Raw genomic sequence first — 24053 nt, forward strand, 5'->3', positions numbered from 1 at the left:
TCAAATCTGTGCTTCTAGTAATAAGTTGACTAAAGGTTTCCTGTATCTCCCCGATTTCTGGGACAGAAAGCACGAAATAGTCTCCAGAGATAGTCAGATTCCCACGCTACAATTTAGCAGTAGTTCTGTGGCATTACATAAACTATTAACTTTTTCAGAATCTTGGATGAATATTTAAAGATTCTAACACACATAGTTTGGGGAGGAGCCATCATTCCTTTACTGACTCATCTCTCTGAAAAGAAAGGGGACTTAAAATAGCTTGGAAGTCAAGCCTAAAATTATCAATACTACGTTAAACACGATTGAAGGAAGTAAAAGAAACTACTAGTTTTTCAATAAAAATATTTAATAGGTCCGACGGGTGACAACATTCGCTAGTCCTGGTTGAATGGGAAATGAATTCAATGTTTTCCCAAGTCATTCACAAACGGTTTGACCTGGTTATCCTTGTGAAATTGAGGTCAGAGGGCACAGTTTTGCTGTCAGGGTATACTAGTTTCTTGTTTGAGAATCGTGGCTTCTGTATCAAGGAAGAATTATCTCAATAGCACACGACTTCCTCTGGGTACAATCGTAACTCTAAAGGTGGCTGATAATGACTAGACATGGTTATTGGGGAAACCAAAGTCCATCAGCCCTGGATGAGCAGACCTGCAGGTCTTTTCTTTCTCGGAACCTTTGTCCTGGGTCTGCGTCCGCGCCCGGAGGCAGAAAAACCATAGACCGGAAACGCGCACCGCCGCTAGTCGGCGTGTCTGCAGGGAGTGAGGGAGGGAACGACCGAGCGAGCGGCGGAGGAGTGAGCAAAGATGGCGGCCTTCTCCGGTGCGTGGTGGGAAGCTGAGGGGTTGCGAGCGGCTCGTCTCGGTCCACCGGGAGTTGTTGGGGACTTCTGTTGCGGCGGTGGGGTGGCTGGGGACCGGAGGGATGCTGCCCTCCGGGAACTCGCGCTGTTGGGCAGAGGCGGCCGGTGCAGGCCGGGCTTTTTCCCGCGGGCGCTGCTCGGGAATCTTCGCCAAGCCGCCTTTTCTTCCCCTATTCTGTCGTGGGCCTTGCCGCCACCTGCCAAATCCCGACCATGTTGTCTGCGCTCGCGGAGCCCGGCCTCAAGCCTCTTTGACGTGGCAGTGACCGAGAACCTTTTTCTGCCCCGCGACACATCTGGTCCTGGTCAGGCCACGAAGCAAGTAGCGTGGGGAAGGGACATTTTGAGGGAAAAGGATGATTGTCCTGTTGGGGGGGTCCCCTCTCCACACACAAGCCTTTCCATGAGTAAAACTATCAAGAATTAATCTAATCGTCATTTGCTAAACGGCACACTGTGAAGGTTAATGTTCAGTGTCAAAGCTAAAGCAAATTTTGTTTTTTCCTCATGAACACACTAACTATATTAACTTTTTAGAATTAGTTACTTGTTTTGTGATAGCAAACAGGATTTGGGATGGGGTATTGAACTTTCCAGTTGATGTTTCTCACTTTCTCAGTCAACCTTTCTTTATACACCCACAGTTTTGCAAAGTTCCAACCAGCCTTGAATATACTAAATATGATCCATATATGTGTGTGTATATACATGTGTGTATGTATGTGTGTGTGTGTGTATGTGTGTATGCTTATGTATAGTGATGAGTTTGGCATGCTATCTTTTCATGTTGTTAACCTATTTAAATGACATTTTACTATCATTTGCTTTTTCCATTTTCTTCTGTAAGAATATCAGGAAATCCAAATCTCAGGCTACAGGGGAAACATTTTATTTCTGTTAAAGTCACGTCTTCCAAGAGGAATCCTCTCACTTTAACGCAGTTTTAGACCCGAAATCTGCCAGGAAGTTGTGGGTCGTTGTTTTATAGGCACACATCTTTGGGAGAAATGCTCAAATTTCAGACAAAAGTAAAATGAAAGAATTTGAACACTTACCTGCTTCCTTTAAAAGGTTAACTGTTGCACTTTTTTAAAGATAAGGTTTCTGTAGAAAATATGCCCAGCACATGATTAGGATCTGGGGGGAAATGTCTAAAATTTGCTAAAAACAATCCATGGTTGCTGCTTGTATCAGTCTTGCAAGCAACTCGAGCTTGCAGTTTTCCAAGTGTAGTATAATTAAGGTGATCACTTTCTTTTTAATTTATATTTTTGTGGTAGGAGTTGAACATGGATGTTCCCCAGTGGAGGTCAGGTCAACTTTCTGGAGATGATCCTCTACCATGTGGGAGCAGGGACTTGAACTTGGGCCTTCAGAACAAGTGCCTTAAGCCACTGAGCCTGGCCCATTGCTTCCCCTTTTTTCCCAGTAGTTTGCATTCTAGGAGTCAGAATAGGAATAGACTCTGGGGCATAGTTTATTAGACCAGTCTAGTTGGTCATCTTTTGGACTTCATTAGTTTATCTGTGGAAGGGAAGGTTAAGTAATCTACATACTATAATTGATTTCACTTGAGGAAGGATAAAATGACAGAACACTCAGGAACTGCCCACTTTATCCATTTATGGCTGGCCTTAGTGCAGAATTATGTAAACAGACATTTGACATAGGAGGTCTTCACCTGACAGCGCCCGTTGTCCTGGTTTCCTGTACTCCCTGCCATCAGTTAATCAGGATTTGTCTTTTTTTATGTTAAAAGTACAAACACTTCTCAAACTCAGAGAAAGGAATTCCTTCTTGAAGCAGCATCTTTACTGTGAAAACACCTCACACTCCTTGTGCTGTGCAGTGTATTGGGGGCTGAGAGGCTGTGTACACTTAAGAAGGACCCCAGTGTCAAGCTTGAGTAGAGTGAGATTCTGAAGCACGTGACCAAAAGTTACTCCTGTATTTGGGAGTTTCTGATTTACTTAAACTTTTAAAGTTTTTTTTTTTAAATTTAAATATAGTATTTGTATGTAGTTAAAAGGTACAGTGTGAAGTTTTCGTCCTTGAATATGCTTCATAATATAATAGTTAACTCAATAAATAGCATGATAGTTACCTTAAACTTGTCAAATCCATAGTAAGGACATTAAAAAGCCCCTTCTAGTCTGAGGCACACAGTACCTGATGAACAGAATTTTGGCTATGGCTGCCTTGGAATGTGGGCTGTTTGTTTTTCTTAGCTCACCCAGTGAAACTGGGGGTGCAGGGCTAGGAGCCTGTCAAATTTTTCACTCCTTCACTAAGAGCTACCACGTGCTAATGGCACCATGCCAGCAATATCACAGTAACATTTTCCTATACCCCCACAAAAGCAGGTACGACAAGTCCCATTTTCTGCAGAGAAAACAGATTTATAGTTTTTTTCCCAAGGTCCTGTTCTAGTAAATGAGACCTTGGATTGAACTCAAATCTGTCTCCAAAACTCAACACTAAGCAATACCATACAAAGGTTCAATATAAGAATATGAACCAAATTTCGAAGCCTTTCCCCAGTTCTTAATCACCTTTAAGAAAAGATGGCTTATTAATAGGTTTGATTATTAAAATGACTTTTTGCTTTCAGAGATGGGTGTTATGCCTGAGATTGCACAAGCTGTGGAAGAAATGGATTGGCTGTAAGTATATAAAACTTAAATGTGTTTGTGTCAGAAATCTAATGTGAATAGTAGTTTTTGTCAACTTTATTTCTACCTAGCTTGAGTAAGTGAAATTCAGTTCATGGTGATTCTTTGCATCATAAATGTTTCCTTTGAACTTTTAATTCTAGCTGGAAAAAAAATGATTGGATTGCCACGTACAGTTTCTTTTAGGTTGATTTAGCATGACTTAATTAGCCTGAATAATTCTCTATTCTTAACTAACTACAGTTCTTCAAATGTGATTCTTTTAGTCTACCAACTGATATCCAGGCAGAATCTATCCCATTGATCCTAGGAGGAGGAGATGTACTTATGGTAGGTTTACATTTAATAAGGTGGTTGGTGGTATGGGGCACACATGTTCTGGAGCTGTGTGTGACCCTGTTTAAGAAATCTCAGAAGCTTGAGTCTGGAATTGTTTTACCAAATTAATTTTATTCACTAACTAGCATTTCTAACACTGTGGTCATCATGTTCTATAGAAGTGGGGAGGATAGGCTTGGAGTGACTTTTCAGTTTTTATTGAAGGTAATGGTGGGTGGGAGCATAAAATGTATAGCTGGAATGGTGGCATCACTTGCGATAACAATAGGAAATATACATTTAATCAGATTGGATTCTTTTTCAAGTTAAATAATTTATGCATTTGCTGGCAGTGGGCAGTATGGAAAGCTGCCAGGTAGGTGTAGGTTAGAATTATGGTTTTGTGAGTATCAGTTGTCTAGCAGTTTGTAGTATAGATCTATGTGGTTAGATACTCTTAGAATAATCTACTAATTAGGTTAAAATGACATGGGCCTCTGTTGGGTGGTAGTAATGGGAAAGGAAAGAAAAGGGCAGATTTTTAATGAATTGGGAGAAGTGACCTGATTGACAAGAATCAAAATTGACTGAGACAGAGTAATCTTGACGCACTAGAAATAAAGTTAGCTGGTCAAGTATTGCAAGGTTTCTACATGGTATTATGCTAAGTTTAATCTCTTTTAATTCACAATTTAAACTACAATTTTCCCCCACTTATTCAGGCAGCAGAAACAGGAAGTGGAAAGACTGGTGTAAGTAATACTTTTACATTTAATTAAAACATGTATTTAAAAGTATGTTTGAACAGTATATATTTGTGTGTTTGAACAGCTTATATTTTGAAATATTTAATTCAAACATCACCCTCTAATATGTAAGAAATGATAGTTTGTTATTGATTTAATTATAGTTACTATCACTGAGATGAAACACCATGACCAAAAGCAGCTTGGGGAGAAAAGGGTTTATTTGGCTTACATATTCTAAATCCCAGTCCATTGCAGGAACACAAACCTGGCAGAATCCTGGAGATAGGAGCTGAATCAGAGGTCACAGAGTATTGCTTACTGACTTGCTCCCCATGGCTTGCTCAGACTGCTTTTTTATAGCACCCAGGACCACCAGCCCAAGGGTGGCACTACCCATAATGGTCTGGACCCTCCCATCTCATAATTAAGAAAATGCCCCATGGGTCTGCCTACAGCCCGATCTATGGAGGCAATGTCTGAGCTGAGATTCCCTCCCCTCAATGACTGTAGCTCATTTCAGTTGATGTAAAACTAGCCAGCACAACCAGTCAGAGTACTGTTTTTCTTGTTGACAAGTTATGAAGCTTTGTAAAGGGTATGGATTTAAGTATGTCATTTAAAGCAGTCTTACAGAAAGAGGCACAGACTCTGTATGTTTACAGGCATTTCAGAATTTCAATGCTCTTAAAAAGATTGCACCTAGAAAGTGTGTCTGTTGTCCTAGACTAGAGAAGCAGTCTGAGTAGATGGCATCTTCCCGCTTTGCTTTACGTTCATTCTGAAGTTCCTCAGTGTATGTTCCAGGGCATCAGCTGACTTCTGTCTGTCAACTCTTGATTATCTGATTGGTATTTAGGTTTGGGTAAATGAAATAGCAGTCCTCTGGGTAATTTCTAATGTGCATACATAGTGTTGGCCGTTATACTGACTACTCTCCTCAGTAGCCGACTGCTAACATAGAAACTGTTTCTCTGACAGGCTTTTAGTATTCCAGTTATCCAGATAGTGTATGAGACCCTGAAAGACCAACAGGAAGGAAAGAAAGGGAAAACTACTATTAAAACCGGTGCTTCAGGTAACTATTATATTGATACTTTCTTTTTTGAAAATTAGTCATTCTCTTGTTTGCTGGTTTGAGGTTGGGGTATGCATTTTATTGATGTGTACACAGTACAGCATTGCAGTGTTGTGTCCTGGAAACAAGGATAAAAGTGACATTTATGACCTAATTAGCAAATAGTCCATTCTTTTGAGAACACACTGGCATTTGGAATTTACCTTTACTTGTTTTCGTGTTTTTCTTAACCATATATAACTGTGTATGTCTATGAGTAAGGATGAATATTGTGCAAAGTGGTATTTGTCTTCCTTACACAGAGGCTGATCATCTTACTGGGTGTTGATCCTGTCTGTTATGAATAATCTCACCTTCATTTCCTTACCTTTAAGTTACGATCTTTTTCCTTCCAGGGTTTCTAAATTTCATTCTTCATCTCTGCTTCTGTTATGTTTTAACAAATGCATTATATATTTTTGAAGTAACTTGTTTTATGATACAAAACAGAATTATGAAAAATAGCAAGTTTGAGTGAACTTGGAATATCAACTTTTCTTTTTGATATGAAAGTAATAATGTCATAGAGGATGAATTAATTTAGTAAATGAATTGTGAGAGAGAAAAATGAATGTAATTACACTGTTGGCTATTTTAAAATAGTTTCAGAACTTTTAACAGCCATACGCCATCATTTGTGAGAGATGATGCTAGACAAGAATTTTTCTGAGATGGCTAGACAGAAATAGGGTGGGTCTAAAATCATCTCTGATGAGGAAACACAAACCTAGATTTATAAACATGAAGGATAAGGGAGACGATGACAGCCGATGACTAAAGAAATGTGGGAAGAAAATGGTTGCCCTGGGGAACAAGGCCTAGAAAGGCTTACAAATAATGTGTAGGATCTCTTACCTTTAGGACTTGCTAATGGTTAGGATGAGCTGATAAGGGAGGGAGAGCCCTAAGGAAGATAGGTCTCCAGCATTCATAGTATATAAACTTCATAGACAACTCTTGCTCAGAAAGACAGATAGACAGACATGATCCAGAAAGGATTTCTACCATGAACAGGAAAATGAGCTAAAATGCATGTAGAGTCTCCTTAATTACTGTAATTTTTTATTATTCATGGGCCTACAAGATATTTTAGAAAAGGAAAAATACCAATTGTATAAAAACAGGAAGAAAAATAAAAGTGTGACTTGAGAATTTCGTATTGAATTAAAATAAAGGATTGGCTGATGAGATCATTTATTTCCTCTATGTTCAAGGTTGAGTTATAAGATACGTAAATTTCACTTTATCAGTGACAGAGATCAGTGTGCTGTACCCAGAGTGCACTGAAACAAGGGAAGACTGGATTGCAGTCCCGAATGGGCCAGTGGTTTTCATCGATATCTTTTGATTTTCAGGGTTAGTTTGTCTTTAATAAAAACAGCTGCAAATATATGTGAAAATTACAAATGATGTACAAGACCATGTTGAATCAAAGGCCTTGGTGTATAAGATACAAACTATCTTCTGTTTTCATAGAGCTATGTAGCATATGGTTATGACTCACTTTTCTTATATTAATTTGTTTAGTGCTCAACAAATGGCAGATGAACCCATATGACAGAGGATCTGCTTTTGGTAAGTGGATAAATTCTGCCTACTCATTGATAATTCAGAAACTTAAAAAAAACATGAAAATACCAAAAAATTATGAAAAAGTATTGTGCATGATTTAATTTCCAGAGATTAGAATATAGTCACTAAATATAAATAGTATAGTGCTGAACTAGACAGTAGAATATGATGGAAATAAATCCTAGTGTAAATGACAGTGTAATGTACACAAAAAATGGAGTATTGTGTTTCAATGGGGAAAGGGAAATTTATATGATAAAAGACACTGGCAACGTTGATGATCCATCTGAAACAACCAAAAACTGGCTTCTATATATCTTAACTAGAAATAGATTTCACATTATATATATATGTGTTTTAAATTATATATATGTGTGTCTGTGTGTTTGTACATACACATAAAAATGTGTGTAGACATATGTGTGCATGTACATTTCAGCATGTATCATTTAGTAGAAGAGAAACTTTTCTAATGCAAATAGAAGACTTAGAAATTATAAAATAATGTTTGTATTTATTGTTTTATTATTTTAATTGACACATTAATTGTGTAAACTATTAGGGTTTATTGGGATTCCATTTGTACAGACCTTGTGTTCTAATTACAAGCATCCATCTACCTTTTTCCTCTTGATTCCCTTCTTGAACTCTTGATTTTCCTTCCTCTCTAACTCCCAAGTGCTGGGATTGTCGGCAGCTCACTAGAACCCCTGTTACACAGGTTTCTAATATTATCACATGAATAAGAACTTAAAATTTTTGAAAAATTAGGTAATTGAAAAATGAAAAAATTGGTATTTTACAAGTTTGTTCTTTACCAGGTACTGAACATGACTTGGAAACATGAATGTGGCAAAAGATACATTTTTTTTCCAGTATAGACAAAGACTAAATTTTTATTTAATAAGCATCTGTTTGACTCTGGTATGTAATGTAAATCCTCATTTCTTAGAGTCCCCAGTACTACCCAGTAACACACTCTGTTCTTTTGTATGCTTCTTACTAAATAGTCAAGAGCAGCAATTTGTGATGAATGGTCCCATGTTATTCCTTAGCAGTCTTGTTCTCCCACCACTGAAGAAGGATGAACACGCTTGTTGGCCTTGAGGCTGTTATTCAGGCAGAATACTCTAGGGGTTATGCTCATCTTCCTGGACTCGGGTGAATTCCTGTCCTAACAGTGACAGTATAGAAGCCCAGGAGATGTAGGGATAAAGGGGAAGCACTGCTGTCATCTAGGAATCTAAAGTCTGGAACACTCTGACAAGTAAAGCTCTTATTGATGAGACTGAGTAGTTATTTTATTTCATGAAGAACGGTTTGTGTGGCCTGTAGTGATGTACATGTCTATGTTTTCCCCACATCTAGCTATTGGGTCAGATGGCCTGTGTTGTCAGAGCAGAGAGGTGAAGGAGTGGCATGGGTGCAGAGCAACCAGAGGACTGCTGAAAGGTATTTGACCAGCATTCGTGACTGCTTAAGGGTTGAACTGTCAGTGTGAATTTTCCATAGGCACTTTTGAGATCTGACAATCTTCATGGTACAGAAAGACCCACATGCAAATGTAACTCAGAAGCAGTTGGTAAATGGGTCATGTGTATGCAATTTGTGTTAATCTCATGGAATTTTACCCTTACAGGGAAACACTACTATGAGGTATCCTGTCATGACCAAGGCCTGTGCAGAGTTGGGTGGTCTACCATGCAGGCCTCCTTAGACCTAGGTAAGTGTTTCTGTAATAACTGAGCTGTTTTATATTTATACATTTTTAACATCTTATTATTTTGGGAGACAGACTAATGGGCTTCATTGTATTAGGACTTAATTTTATGAACACAAAAAATATTTATCTGTACTTCACTCGGATCCAGAAAAGACTTGAAGTAAGTTACTGCTTGCTTCCTGTTAGTATCCCATCCCTTGTTCTGACAATATGGAATAAAAGAGACTAAAAATGAATGAAGATCAGGCTAAAATAAGCATGCTTGAAACACACACTACTGCAAAGACACTTCAGATTATTGTGAGTTCGTTTAGTGACCAAAGCCAGGAGTGAGGTGGTGTCACTTGTGTCTGTGGTGTTGCATATTCTGCATTGGCTGAAAATGCTCCAGATGATGCAGGGCTCCGAAACCCAGGGAGACTTGTCTGGATTCTCAGACTGCAAGGACAAAATCACTTCTTTCACAGGGCTTTTAGTTCTCCTGGTGGGCTCAGACCTCTAGTAAACTACTTTTAAAATCTAGGTACTGACAAGTTTGGATTTGGCTTCGGTGGAACAGGAAAGAAATCTCATAATAAACAGTTTGATAATTATGGAGAGGTAAGTTCTGATGCTGTTTATTGAAACAGCATTTGTAAGTCTTGCATTCTTGATCACTTAAGACATGATTGAGATAGTTCAGGTGTGGACTTGAGAAAGAAATTTATATATTTAAGACTAAATAAGTAGATAGGGCATAAAATTTTATTAGGAGCCAGATGGTGGTAGTGCATGCCTTTAACCTGAGCACTTGGGAAGCAGAGACAGGTGGATCTCTGTGAGTTCAAGGCCAGCCTGATCTACAGAGCGAGTTTCAGAACAGCCAAGGCTGTTACACAGAGAAACCCTGTCTTGAAGAAACCAATATATATATATATACGTCAGTACAGTCAGTACAGGAAATGTCCGTTTACATCTTATTTTTTGGTTTTGATTATGAAGACTTTAAATATAGTTCTCTGAGTCTTAGTCCATGGCAGTAATCTTTAATATCTATCATGTTGATTCTGAGAAGTATGTCAGATATATCTACTATTAGATATGATGTGTGCTCTGACAAGTTTTTAGTGGTTTATTTTTTTTTTTAAGACAAAATCTTATTCTGTAACCTAGGAGCCTGGTGATCCTTCTGCCTCATCCTTTCCAATACTGGCATTACAGGAGTATCCCCACCTGTGATAGTCGTTTTGATACCTCAATACCATTTAGAGAAAGTCTTTGGAGACACCACCATTTGTTTTTGATGCTGCTGCCTGTGCTTTGTTAACCTCATTTCAGAGCTTTCTGTTAATGACGTTTCACTTTCTATGTTTTCAGGAATTTACTATGCACGATACCATTGGGTGCTACTTAGATATTGATAAAGGGCATGTGAAGTTCTCTAAGAATGGTAAGAATATTTGATTCTTGTTTCTGACTTCTCTTACTCTGTTCTTCAATCCTCTGCCCTATTCACCTACCTTTTATTCCAGTGGGTATTTGTTCTATTGAGTATTTGCTGTGTGCCAGGTGCACAAGAAAGTGATGAAACCACAGCAGAAGGTGGAACAAATGAAGGTTAGCTCTGTGGTGCCTTCACAGTGATGAGGAGAGGCAGACAGCCATTGTTTACAAATAAAACAGTAGGTGGTAGTGAGTGGGAAGGAGAGGAAGAGCAAGGCAAGGGAGTCAGTTGCTGTGTGGGAATATGTGCTTTTCCAGAGGGTGCTCAGAGAAGACTCTACTGATGAGAAGACATTTAAAAGGAAGTCATGGAGTGGGGAAGGTTTGTGTAGAGAACTGAAGAGCATTTCAGGCAGAGAGAAGGGCAAAGGTCAGGTTCTAGGTGTAAGTGTCCACACTGCCTTAGCAACAGTGAGGAGGTCCAGGTGTCAGGGCCTGAGCTGGAGGGGGACTGAAGTGCTAGCTCAGAGAGATAGAGTAAGTGAGAAACCCTGGGGTTCTGAGCAGCATGGGCCAGCTGTGTCGAAAACAGATGAGGAGGTGGGAAGTGGACATAAATAATAGTAAAGATCCAAGGCCTAGTTTCCTGTGGCTAAAAGCTGGCTAACAGAGGAGACTCTAGCAGAGAGGAAGAGAAGGAGAGAACGGGATGCATGAACTCTAGCTACTCAAGGGAGAAGTTGGTTTGTGCCCAGTACTGCTGAAGGTATTGTCAAGAGAGACAAGAGTGAGTTTACCTCAGGATTTGGTACTTGGTAGCTAATTTGGTAGGGAAAGGAGGTGGGTAATCATGAGTCAGACATGTAGACAATGGGATGAGCAGAAGGAAGAGTGTCCTAAAAAATGGAAATCAGGGATTTTACTTCATAAGTGAGAAGAAAAATACAAGTGAAATGGAAGGCGCTGTGGATCCAAGGGAGGATTTTGTGTCTACTGCAGAGTATGTGAGCTATGAAGTCTCTAGAGGCAGAGGTCTTGTAGACAGGAAGAGGGGACAGTTAGTGAAGTCGAACGCTGAGCAGGTTGGCTCTGGGCAGCCCACCTATATCCATAGGTTCCAGAATGCATGAGAAAGCGAGGCAGGTTGGTAGATTTTAGTGTGTATGTGGAAATTCTTTTTCATTTTAATTTCTCTGGTTTTGTTTGTTTGCTTGTTTTAAAGGAAAAGACCTTGGTCTGGCATTTGAAATACCAGCACATATAAAAAATCAAGCGCTCTTCCCCGCCTGTGTTTTGAAGGTAATTGGAAGTTTTGCTGTGATCTAAACTGTTTGATTTTTATTATATTTTACTGGGTAGTTTGCCATTATGTTAAACCTTTTTTACCCCTTTTATTCACTGCCAGAATGCTGAATTGAAATTTAACTTTGGTGAAGAAGAATTTAAGTTTCCACCAAAAGATGGTTTTGTTGCTATTTCCAAGGCCCCTGATAGTTATATTGTCAAGTCGCAGCACACAGGTACTTATTGCACCGGAGAGGGTGAGGGTTTTAGAGAACCCCAATGGGAAGGGCTTCTTTTAGCAAGTCTTATTTGTCTCCTGCTCTGGTTTAATCAACCCCTTTGATTAACAGATTAGTAAACTTCAGTTTCAAAACACAATTGATGAGCTACCTATTTTGTGTCTGTTAAGGCTTTAGGCTATCTCAGTCTTAATGGCAGTGGTGTGCTTGGCTTCTGTGCTTGTGAAGTGCCATAGCAGCCTGCTGAGTGCTTTCCACAGATTGTTTCACACAGCTCTCTGAGGTAGCCTTTACATTTTACAGAGGGCCTGAGGAATAAGGATTTGAAGTCATTTGCCCAAAGTCTCAGAGCAGATAAGTGCTAGAACTGAATTCAGATCCAAGCAGTCTTGACTTGAAAGCTTGCATCATTTTCTGTATGATTGCCCTTCACCCACTTAAAGTACATTTCCTGCCTTGTCACAAGGAAATGGGTTATTTTTAATAACAGCGTCGATCAATTGTACTCCGCCCAACTAGACTTTAAAAAAAACTCACAAGTTATTTTAGGAATTTTAGCTTTATTTTGTTGGATTGTCTCCTATATTTTACAATTATTACTTAAAGTTTGATAACTGAAACATTAACGCTCATGTTTTTTAACGGACGTATTTTCAGGTGTGTTTTATGTAACCTGTGGTCTTTTCTGTTCTCCTAAGGTAATGCACAGGTTTCACAAACAAAATTTCTCCCTAACGCTCCAAAAGCTCTCATTGTGGAACCCTCCCGGGAGTTAGCAGAGCAAACCCTGAACAACGTCAAGCAATTTAAGAAGTATATTGATAACCCTAAGTTACGGTAAGCCTTCCTTTTGAGTTCAAATGCTTATTGTCTTTGTTTCAAGTGTTCTGGAAGAGGAAAGTTAAACAAAAGGAGGCATCGGTATACATCATTAAACACTATAACTTTGTAGTAGCAGTGTTTCCACTGAGACTGTCTTCCTTTGGGCAGAGGCTGATTTTATTCAGTGTTAAATTAATTTCATCTCTTCGCTGCTTAAAAAATGTGTGGTTCAGTGTAGGTTGTCACTAGCCTAACCTGAGAGAGACTGTAAGACTTGCAGAGTGGTCTTCTCCATCTCAAGTTTTCTGGGGAGGGAGACTTTCTTTGTTCCTTTATTCCTTTTGTGAGATAGAATCTTGCTATCTAATCATGCTGACCTCAAACTCACCATCCTTCTGCCTTTTAAGTACTAAGATTACATGTGTGAGCCACCACATTCAGCTCAGAATCCTTTTTAATTTGTGAAAAGCCAAATCCTGTAAGTAAACTACTTTGTGAATTTCACGCTTAACATTTTTTTTACTTTGTTTTTAACTTTTTCTTAAATTTTTTTTTCTTGGAGCAATTTGGGTGATAAAGCTCATGTTCAGAAATGTACATTTAGGTGGTTTTTGATATATTCACAATGTTTTGTGATTATAGCTACTCTCTTTAATTCCAGAAACTTAGAGGTTCTGGTATTAATAGTGGCCTTACTTACAAGTTAAGCAAACTGATTTAGTTATGATTTATATTAGGCAAAATAATCTTTAATTTTATTGAATATGACACATTACTCATTTGACAGGTATTAAGAACCCTGTGTTGTAAAGTCTATGTCTGAGATCTAGACTGGGCTCCAGTAGTGAAAGTTGCCCCCACCTTCACAGAGCTCATTGTGGGATTGTGGGATAGTATGGAGGGAGAGAAATACGAAAACTGTGGGAAGCGTTTTGAGCGTGTGGAAAAGGAAGCTCCTAAGGAGTTGATAACAGAGCGCCTGCTCAGTGTAAGAGTCTTGACCTTCAGAGGAGTAGTTTTGGAAGCAGGTAAAATGCCTTTGTGGTTTGATTTGCTGCTGTCATTATTTATAAAATTAATGTGCGTAGACAAAGTCCGCAAGGGGAGGTGGATGATAGGAAACAGTTCACTGGGGAGGATGGTGAATTTATGGGTTATGGATTACTTATTTGGTATTTAATACAAATAAGCCTTTGCCTTACTTTGAAGCCCTAATGACTATTTGAAACTACTCTACCTATCCTACACAGTGAGTCTGACTTAGCCAGGACTACATAATTAGACCCAGTTTCAAAACGGGGGGAGGAGGGACCGAGGTGGCTAGAGACATGGCTCAGTGGTAAAGAGCACCGGGCAACCCATCAAGAGGGTTTCCAGCACCCACATGGTGGGTCACAACCATCTCCAGTTTCAGCACATCTGACACACCCTTCCATAGACAGCTGACATGTATGTGGTACACATATATGCGTGTTGGCAAGACTTTCATACATATAAAATATTTTTGTTTGTTTGTTTATTTGTTTTTTCAAGACAGGTTTTCTCTGTGTAGCTCTGACTGTCCTGGACCTCAGTCTGTAAACCAGGCTGGTCCCAAACTCAGAGTTCTGTCTGCCTCTGCCTCTCAAATGCTGGAATTAAAGACGTGCACCACCACCACTCAGCTTATAAATCTTTTTTAATGAGAAATTTTCTGTCTCTTAACAAGCTATGAGTAATAATACTAAATACAAGTCTTACCTTCTAGTTTCTGATTATCCTTCCTGAAGGCAACCTCTTTTTTATCCTGACTCCTATTCTATATACTACAGACAAGTGTGTTTTAAAAGGTGGAAATCTGGTTTTGAAGAGCTTCCGTGGGGTAGGCTGTGTAGATGAGGACTGACTAACTCACTGTAAACTCTCAGTTGCCCCAGAGCCATTTCTGGCTTTGGGGGTGAAGTGCTCAGCTTCCATGTTCCTGTACTCACGTTAGTACAGTGACCTATACCTGAAAAGAATGTGTAGAGCAAAGTGTAGGACAGACTTTAATCTCTCCCGTGTTCTGTTGTTCACTTCAGGGAACTGCTCATAATTGGGGGCGTGGCAGCTCGGGATCAGCTCTCAGTTTTGGATAACGGGGTAAGTTATACTTTTCACTTGGGAATAAATTCTGTTTTTTCCAAGAAAAATCAACTGAGGCTTAAATGAGCACAAGACCAAATGCTGGAAGACACCTTGTGGGCACACCTACTTTTTACCCAGAAGTTAGAGGGCAGTGGTCCTTTTTAAATTCCCCATCCAAAATTCCACCATGCTGTTTGTTTACGCTTTCTTTCCCTGGGAATTTCTTTCTAGACTGTCTGAGTAAAAGTCACTGTTTAGTTTGTTTATTTATTTGTTTGTTTGTTTGTTTTTGAGACAGGGTTTCTCTGTGTAACAGCCCTGACTATCCTGGCCTCAAATTCAAAGAGATCTGTCTGCCTCTGCCTCCCAAGTGCTGGGATCAAAGGCATGCGCCATCACCGCCTAATGTATTTATTATTTATTTAACTAAAAAAAAAGCCCCAATGCTAAATATAACCAATATAAGTATGGAGATGAGTAGATTATGGAGATACAATGTCAAAGTTTCTACAAGCCTTGAAATGATGAAGAATACCGAGACAGCCTCTGAGCTCAGACACACATGAAGGAAGTCTTACAGACTGCTTAGATGTGCCAATGTGTAGGACAAAGTCAAGATTCTCTGGTACCTATTATTTGGGACTTTATAAAATTCTATATTTATGTTTATGAAATGAACATCTTACAGATGTCTCTTTTATTTCCTTTCCTTAATATCTAATTGTGAAATCTAGACCATCTCCAGTTCCTTTCAGTTCCATCCTGCCAAACTAAATTTGATGTTGAATGAATTGTAAATTTGGCTTGACAATATATTAAGAGCAAGGCATCATAATGATGTACTTGCTATTGCTATTTTAAAGTGGATATGTTTCTCTACTATGTTCTTAGTGTGATTTTTATTTGTTTATTTTTTTAGTGGTTAAAACATAAATTTAATAGTTTCATTGGCCCTTGTTTTTCAAACCCAAGTCAGTTTTCCTTGACTTGTACTGGGCTTTTCACCTTGTGTTTTCCAGCTGTGGAATTTTGATCTGTTTCCGTCAGTCATGTTTCATAGTTTGTGGCTTTTACTGCAGTAGAGTGTTTGCTATGCAAGCATGAGGATCTGAGTTCGATCCCCAACCCCAGCATAAAAGCCAGGTGTAAGGCTGGGAATGAATCTCAGTTGGCAGAGAGCTCTTCTAGCATGCATGAAGCCCTGGGTTCAATACCCACCACTGCATAAGTCATGCATGGAGGCACACACCTGTCATCCCAGCACTTGGGAGGTGGAGGGAAAGCATCTTGGACAAAGTCAGACATGGTGGCCTGAATGTATAATCCCTGTGCTAGAAAAATAACCACGGGAAGATCCCTAGAGCCTGTTGCCATAGCCTACTCAGTAAGAGACCCCATCTCAAAAAATAAGATGGAAGACACCTGATGTCAGCCTCCGACCTACAGTGCATGTGCACACACATAGACATACACACATTCAGGATACTCACTGAAGCCAGTGGCAAAGGAAAGGCAATATCATTCCATTGTTGGCAAAATTCAGTTCTGTTCTTAAAGAAGGTGCTTTGCTCTCTTTGTTTCCCTTCCCACATTTTCCACTGTTGTCTCCACCTGTGGAAGTGAGAAGAAAGTGTTCTTTCTTTTGGAACTAAGTTATGGGATGGTTTTGAGCTGCTCTTTGGACAATGGGAACCAAACCCAGTACTCGGCAAATGCAATAAGTGCTCTTAACCTAAGCCACCTCTCCAGCCTCACAGACCTCTTACTAGATTCAGTTTGAATCTTAGTGTGGGCACTTACTAGTGGTAGATCCAGTACTGTGTCTGTAGTAATGGGTCCACACTATAATTTCCTCCTTTAATTGTGTCACAGGGATAGAACCTGGAAGAAATTTAGCATTGTGTCTATTCACTCTGAGTACTTGACAGACTAATCACAGTTGCTTACTCTTTATTATAACGAAATATAGTGAGCACTCAGCACACACCAGACATTCAGTGCTCTGTGGGCCTTCTCTTAATTATCAAGACTATCTTGTAAGATAAAGATATTCCCCTGTTCAAAATGGGAAAATTGATAATGGATGACATCATTCATGGCTTCACAGTGGGATAATGGTGGAGCTGGTATTGAAGTTCTTGTTTAATTTTAGAATTCATGTAAATTCATATGTTTCTTCTTGTAAAATGCAAATTTTATGTATTAGATTATGTTTAAAAGTTAAAGATGTCCAAAATCAGTTGCCAAAGTCATCATATTAACTTCAGATGAAGCACAGATGATGTATGTGTAGCGTTATTTTTTCGTAGTGACCTTAAATATCCTTTGCATTCACTCTCACTGTCTCAGTACTCTGTATGCTTTGTTGTAAGTGGAAACGGACACTTAATCATTAATTTTTCAGTTTGCCTTGGGTGTTGCTTTTGGCTTTTCAGGTTGATATTGTCGTCGGTACTCCAGGAAGATTAGATGATTTGGTGTCAACTGGAAAACTCAACTTGTCTCAAGTTAGATTCTTGGTTCTGGATGAAGCAGTATGTTGAAATATGTTCATGTTTTCTTTAGAATATGCTTACGCTTTTTCATATAAGATTTATAAAATGAAAAAAATACAATTCAGCCATGATCCTACTACCTAAATAACACAGTTAAACACATTTTCATACACTACATATTGATATATATACAGTTGGCTTTTTATATATGCATATTAAATCAAGCTTGAATAAAAATATTAGAAAAAATCCCATTTATATTGAACATATGTAGATTTATAATTTTGCATAACTAATGCAGTGTGACAACTATTTACATTGCACACAGGTATGAGAAATCTAAGCGTGCTTTCAAGTAGATGGAGAATATACATAGCTTTACACCAAGACCTTGAGCAGCTGAATTTCAGCATCTGGTCGGGGTTCTGGCATTGACCTACTGTAGGTCATTAAAATTCGACTTTGGGGAGTTTTGCAAACATTTATAAAATAAAAAAAAATTACGTCACAAACATTCACATCACTATTTGTAATTACTCTTTGAAGGCTATTTAATGTTCTGTTATATGGATATATCATGGCATGTTTATGTATTATCTGACTAGTTACATAGTTTGCTCTTTTATTCCTAATAACTGCATACTTTTTTATACAACAAATTATTTACATAGGTAGTTTGCCTTTTTTTATTCCTGATGACTTCTTGTGCATACATTATTTCTTATACAACAAATTATTTATGTCAGAGATGCAAAATGTGGACCATCTGGAAGAACATAAATGTGTTTGAGGCTTTGAAATACTCCTCCAAATTATTCTCAAGATGGTTGGGTTACTTTCCCATCATTGAAACTTTCTCAGTTTTCAAAATTAAAGTCATTATCTTAAAGACATGTGTTATAAACTCTTGTATTATCAAATATTGGAGTATGGTTTGGGTTTATTTATTATACCTTTCTCATATTATAGTCACAAGGAACCTAAAGTTGAACTTATAACTTGTCTTTAAGTATTCAGTGGATCCTAATTATTTTGTAAATACAGGGATATGTATGTTTATGTGTTTGTTTGTTTTTTTACCTTGCATTTTAAATTTTAAAATTAAAAGATCTTAATACTGATTCGAAACTCTTTTCTTCTGCAGGATGGGCTTCTCTCACAAGGTTATTCTGACTTCATTAACAGGATGCACAGTCAGATTCCTCAGATTACTTCTGATGGGAAAAGACTCCAGGTATCAGGTGGCCAGTGCCTCTCCAGCTATGTGTAGCCAGCGGTACCACTGCTGGAGGAACTAAGAATTTTGAATAAGTTCACTGTATAAAACACTTTCTTTGTCATCATCTAGTTAACGTGTAGTACACATGCATACACAAATGATAGTCTTAAAAGCTGCTTTTAGAAATAAAGGTGATTTCTTAGTCATCACTAATAACCCTCAGACATTCTCAGTGCTGCTTCCTGTGCAACGCGGAAGTAGGTTCAACTATCGACAGTCACTCATCTTTGTCGTGTTTGTTTCTGAAAACATTGCCCTTCCTTTCTTCATCCTTCCTTAGGAAATGGTTTGAGAAGGGAGAGATATTTTAGAGAACGGGACAAATAATAACTTGTGAACTCTGACTTTTAAAATAAACAAACCAAAAAACTTCCTAGAGGGAGAGATAGCATGCTTTGTGTTTGACAGTGAGGGTACTGAGGATACTGATGACATGCCGGTGTCACATCGTTAATAGTTACTACATGGAGTTGGGTATTGGATTTGTCTTGGCCAACAGCCTGCCAGTGTCACACTGTTATTCTTTAATGCATGGAGTCAGGTACTGGATGTGTATTTTAAATCCTCTGGTTACTATACTTTGTTCTCATATTCATTTTTAGTGTGATTCTCAATACTAAAGAAATAAATTTAAAAAATGAGTGTAATCTAATGCCGATTGTTATAGAGTTGATCTAAACCCATATTCTTCTGTCTTAGGTGATTGTTTGCTCTGCTACTTTGCATTCTTTCGATGTAAAGAAACTATCTGAGAAGATAATGCATTTTCCCACGTGGGTTGATTTGAAAGGGGAAGATTCTGTTCCAGATACTGTGCACCATGTTGTCGTCCCTGTAAATCCGAAAACTGACAAGCTCTGGGAAAGGCTGGGGAAGAACCACATTCGAGTAAGTGCTGTGCAGTGGACATTGGTGTGGTGAGCGAGTCTCCTGGGCTCTCAGTGGTGCTGAAAGCACTGAGCTTTTGTACCAAAGCCTCGTATAAGCTGTGTCTTGACTGTGAAAGCTTGGGTGTGTAAAAGGCGCCAAATAAATGGCAAATTTCATCTTTAACTTTTCTCTTTGTGATTAGCTTCTTTGATAAGATTTTTGTAAAAAAGATTACCTATGTCAAATTTCAGGTACAGAAACTTCCATTTTAGTAGCATTTCAATAGGAGCTGCCTTGTGTTATTTTGATGTGCCTTGTTCTCATAAAAGTCAGTTTCACTTGCCTATCTTGTCCTTTTCCCCGCTTTTGCTACATTTATTTTTATATAATAAAGATGTGTGTGTTTCAGCTATTATATATAATAGCTTGAAAGCCACATTTTTATTTTTGTTACATTTATACTTAATTTCCTTAGTTAATGAAGAAATTTTCTGAACTGAAAAATGGTTTTGTGTACAGATTATAAAGACGTGCTTGAAATTCAGTCCAAAGACAGATAAATTTTTTCCTTCAAATAGAATGGCACCTGCTCTTAATCACTCTTTAATATCCACATCCCTTTCTATCTTTCCCTTCCAACAGACTGATGATGTACACGCAAAAGATAACACAAGACCTGGTGCTAACAGTCCAGGTGAGCTGAAAAATTAGCAGGGTGTGTTAGAGATCTGGGAAATAACTTGTTTGCTCTGTTGAGTTTCTGCTCCGACTGGTCTCCCAAAAGATGTGAGATACGACTTACAAAGGTAGAATGGAAAAATAAGAGCAATAAGAATTATTGAGAAATGGGGCACGCTAAATCCATTTAGCTTAGGGAGGAATGTTAATCAGTGAACTTAGATATTGGTTGTATGATCTAAATCATAAGTCTTGGATTATAGATTATAGAAAACCAATAAATTTGTCGCAACAGATTTATATTTACATTGAAATTCTAGAAAAATGAAAAAGAGGGATGGTAGGGGGAAATGCCTTTAGCTATAATTATGAAAGACAGTCTGGCTTGATTGTTTTTGTGATCATTGTGACTTTTTTGGTATGTGATTCGAGACATTAAACACATTTATATTGTTCAATCTTACACTTCATATTCTCAAACAAGAAACTCTACCCAGTGATCAGTTCTGAAAAGTGTTAACATAAGTCTGAACTCAGTGAATAAGTCTGAACTCATAGCCTATGAGACAGTTTGTTTCGTGTCTATAATGTTCCGAGAATTTATGAAGGTACAGTAGGGTATAAGATGCTAAGACCTAAGGGAAGGACCTTAGACTCATCAGACTGCATGTCTGACACCAGATGTCTTGAGTGGATCCTTAGAAGAGGTCAGAGCTGTTTTGCTTCTTAGTTGAGTTCACTGAGAGGTTTGTGACATATATTGAAACATGAATTGACTGAAATCTTGATTGGAGTTTCTTTTAATTCAGTTTTATGTGTAAGTCCAGATTAACATTATCTATACTCACTTATCTTCCCCATGAGAGAAAAGTAGAGAAAGTACTAGTTAAGCACATACTGTTAACCCATGGATAGAGAACGCACTTCCCAAATACCCGTTTTACTGTATTGCCCTGCAGCTGGAGAGACCAGAGAGCATTTAGAAACAGGTTGGGCATCAGCAGAGAGGTAACATGATAGCACCACTTCCCATGGCTAAAACTTCTAGCCAGTTTCTCATTCTGTGGACTGCTGTTAGGCTGGTTAGATTTATTAATTTCCTTAAGTCTTAAGATAATCCAATAATCATGTCTTGAACATGAAGGGAAGTTAATGCAAGACCAATTATAACTAATGCCTGAGAGGAAAGTAACAAGTTTTGGTGTGTGTGGCTTTTGTGCTATTCTGTTTGCACATTTGTGTTTTTAAAGGTTGTGGTGTGTGTGTGTGTGTGTGTGTGAGAGAGAGAGAAAGAGATAGATAAAAGGTTACATTAGAGAGAGAGAGAGAAAGCTAAAAGTAGGTTACATTGACCTTGACAGAAACAAAAGTAAATGAATAATGAATTAACTCAGTATTTCACTCCCATACTCTGCCTTATCTATAGTACAGCAGAGATTTTTAGGAGAGTTAAGTATGTCTGACTGATAGTGTGTGCTCATGATAGCTTCATATTGACATTCTGTTGCTTGTTCTGTTACTATGGTAATCAAGAGATGTGGTCTGAAGCTATTAAAATACTTAAGGGGGAGTATGCTGTCCGAGCAATCAAGGAACACAAGATGGATCAAGCAATTATCTTCTGTAGAACTAAAATTGACTGTGATAACTTGGAGCAGTACTTTATGCAACAAGGAGGAGGTAAATTATTTTCTCACTTATATCCTCATTTCATAGACTGTTGAGCTCACATTGAGAAAGCCAGGGTGCATGCAGAGTTGAAAGCAGTGAATGCACATTGTAACTTAGCAGTGTCTATCAGTACATTTTCATGGATGAGCCCTGGGGTAAATAGTGAGAACTTTTCCACACTGCTGCAGTCTTCATTAGAGTAAACCTGAATCACAGAATTCTAAGGCTGTAGGTCTAGGTTACTGATTAATACTAACATTTAAAGAATAATGACTAATATAGAATGTGTATTTTCTAAACTGGTAAATAGGAGAAAGAAGAATGAGGGGGATACCTTAAATAAGGCTAAAGGAAGAAAGAAGCTAGGCCTTGTGGCACACACCTGTAATCCCAGCACTTGGGAGGCAGAGGCTGGAGGATCATGAAGTCACTAAGTCAGCCTGAGCTGCATAATGAGATAGTATCTCAGAAACCCAAAGAACTGGAGATAAGAGAACTCAATGGTAGGACTTGCCTGGTTATGAGTAAGGCTCTGAGTTCCATCTCTAGTCCTGGAGGAAAAAATACATATTAGAAATCACAGAATAAGATCAGTATTATAAAAATCCTGAATATATTTAATTCATATATATTTAATATATATTGCATATTCAGTAATTCAGTGGACTAAAGTCTTATGCTAAGGTCACATTGAGTATATGCTAAGGTCACATTGAGTATTAATCTAGACAAACATTAGGCATAAGTTGTTACAAAGAACATACCAAAAACTCAAGGAAATTGTTAAAAATCATTTGCTGACATGAAAGATACACATTCTATTATGTTAGTCATGACACTTTAATTTTAATAAACACATATAAACACATAATCTAAAGGGCTAGTAAGGGATGAAGTAGACTAGACCTAAAACAAAAATATTAGTAGAAATAAATGGTCGCTAATGTAGTGAAAATATAATAATCCAAACCTTGCAAATAAATAAAACATCCCACACCAAAATTACCTGTACCCAAAGTCTATACAGGTCAGTGAATTTCTACACAGGTAGAAGACATTAGAATGGACATAGTTTTATGTTTTTGTGTTTAAATATGTAAATCAGTATGGAAATATTCCTAAATCAGAATTGAAATGTCAAGTTCACCAAGGCTGTGGAGCATACTTGAGTATTCTCTTTTGTTGCTGAGAATATTAAGCAGTAAAGCTGCTTTGGTCAGAGGGTCTTACAGTCTTTTATAAAGTTGGACAGTAAGCTGTGTGTGGTAGGGCATAAATCCAACTTCTTGGAAAGTTGAGATGAGAATTTGATGGAATTCTCTTACAAACAAATCAATGTTAATGTTTCCTGGAGTTTTGTGTGTGTTAGGGGAGGGGAGGTATGTATATTCCTATGGGGTGTGCACATGCCTGTGGAGGACAAAGGGATCTTTTTTGATTACTTTCCATCCTTTTGCTCTCCCCCTGGACCTGGACCTAATGGATTCAGCTAGGCTTGCTAGCCAGCGAGTTCCAACAGTCCACCTGTCCATCCCCACTCTCAGTGCTGGGGTTAAAGATGCCGACACTGCCCATGCTTACATTTACCAATTAAGCTGCCTCCCAACCTTTCGTGCAATTTATTTTAATGCATTTTGTCTGTGACAGAAAATCTGTTGCTTTCATTTGTGCCAAACTTGGGTATATAGATCTTTATAGACAGGTGCTATTAGTCTGTAGTCATCTGCATAATACTTTTCAAGGTCAGTTGTTCAATATGCTTTTCATTAGGACCTGATAAAAAAGGACACCAGTTCTCATGTGTATGTCTTCACGGTGACAGAAAGCCTCATGAGAGAAAGCAGAACTTGGAAAGATTTAAGGTATGGGGCCTGGTTGCCTGCATTTCCTTATTATTTAAAGGGGCTGATTATAGTGTTCCTTATGTCACTTAATATCATTGCAACTCTTCTCATTCTAGAAACTGAACTCTTTTTTCATAATTTTTTGTAATTATTTATTTATTGATTTATTAAGAATTTCCACCTCCTCCCCGCCTCTCTTTTCCCTCCCCCTCCCCACTTCCCCCTACCTCTCTAGTCCTAATAGCAGTCAGGGTTCCCTGCCCTGTGGGAAGTCCAATGTCCTCCCTGCTCCATCCAGGTCTAGGAAGGTGAGCATCCAAACAAACC

General features: G+C 38.4%; 1 protein-coding gene across 1 annotated transcript in view; it reads left to right on the forward strand.

Moving 5' to 3' along the window:
• The first annotated feature begins 723 nt into the window (after positions 1-723).
• Positions 724-24053, forward strand: part of Ddx1 (DEAD-box helicase 1) — a 28594-nt gene continuing 5264 nt past the window's right edge. The window contains exons 1-20 of the mRNA XM_048439726.3: positions 724-828; positions 3480-3531; positions 3807-3870; positions 4581-4610; positions 5586-5682; positions 7249-7296; positions 8662-8745; positions 8933-9016; positions 9540-9616; positions 10373-10445; positions 11661-11737; positions 11844-11958; positions 12660-12798; positions 14844-14904; positions 17325-17423; positions 18529-18618; positions 19363-19551; positions 20176-20227; positions 21745-21891; positions 23653-23744. Coding sequence (XP_048295683.1) covers positions 813-828; positions 3480-3531; positions 3807-3870; positions 4581-4610; positions 5586-5682; positions 7249-7296; positions 8662-8745; positions 8933-9016; positions 9540-9616; positions 10373-10445; positions 11661-11737; positions 11844-11958; positions 12660-12798; positions 14844-14904; positions 17325-17423; positions 18529-18618; positions 19363-19551; positions 20176-20227; positions 21745-21891; positions 23653-23744 — 1686 coding nt within the window. The 5' untranslated portion in view covers positions 724-812. The remainder of the gene's footprint in view (positions 829-3479; positions 3532-3806; positions 3871-4580; positions 4611-5585; positions 5683-7248; positions 7297-8661; positions 8746-8932; positions 9017-9539; positions 9617-10372; positions 10446-11660; positions 11738-11843; positions 11959-12659; positions 12799-14843; positions 14905-17324; positions 17424-18528; positions 18619-19362; positions 19552-20175; positions 20228-21744; positions 21892-23652; positions 23745-24053) is intronic.

Source organism: Myodes glareolus, chromosome 6 (genome assembly GCF_982192425.1).
Source record: "Myodes glareolus chromosome 6, mMyoGla1.1, whole genome shotgun sequence".
In the NCBI taxonomy this organism is placed as follows: domain Eukaryota; kingdom Metazoa; phylum Chordata; class Mammalia; order Rodentia; family Cricetidae; genus Myodes; species Myodes glareolus.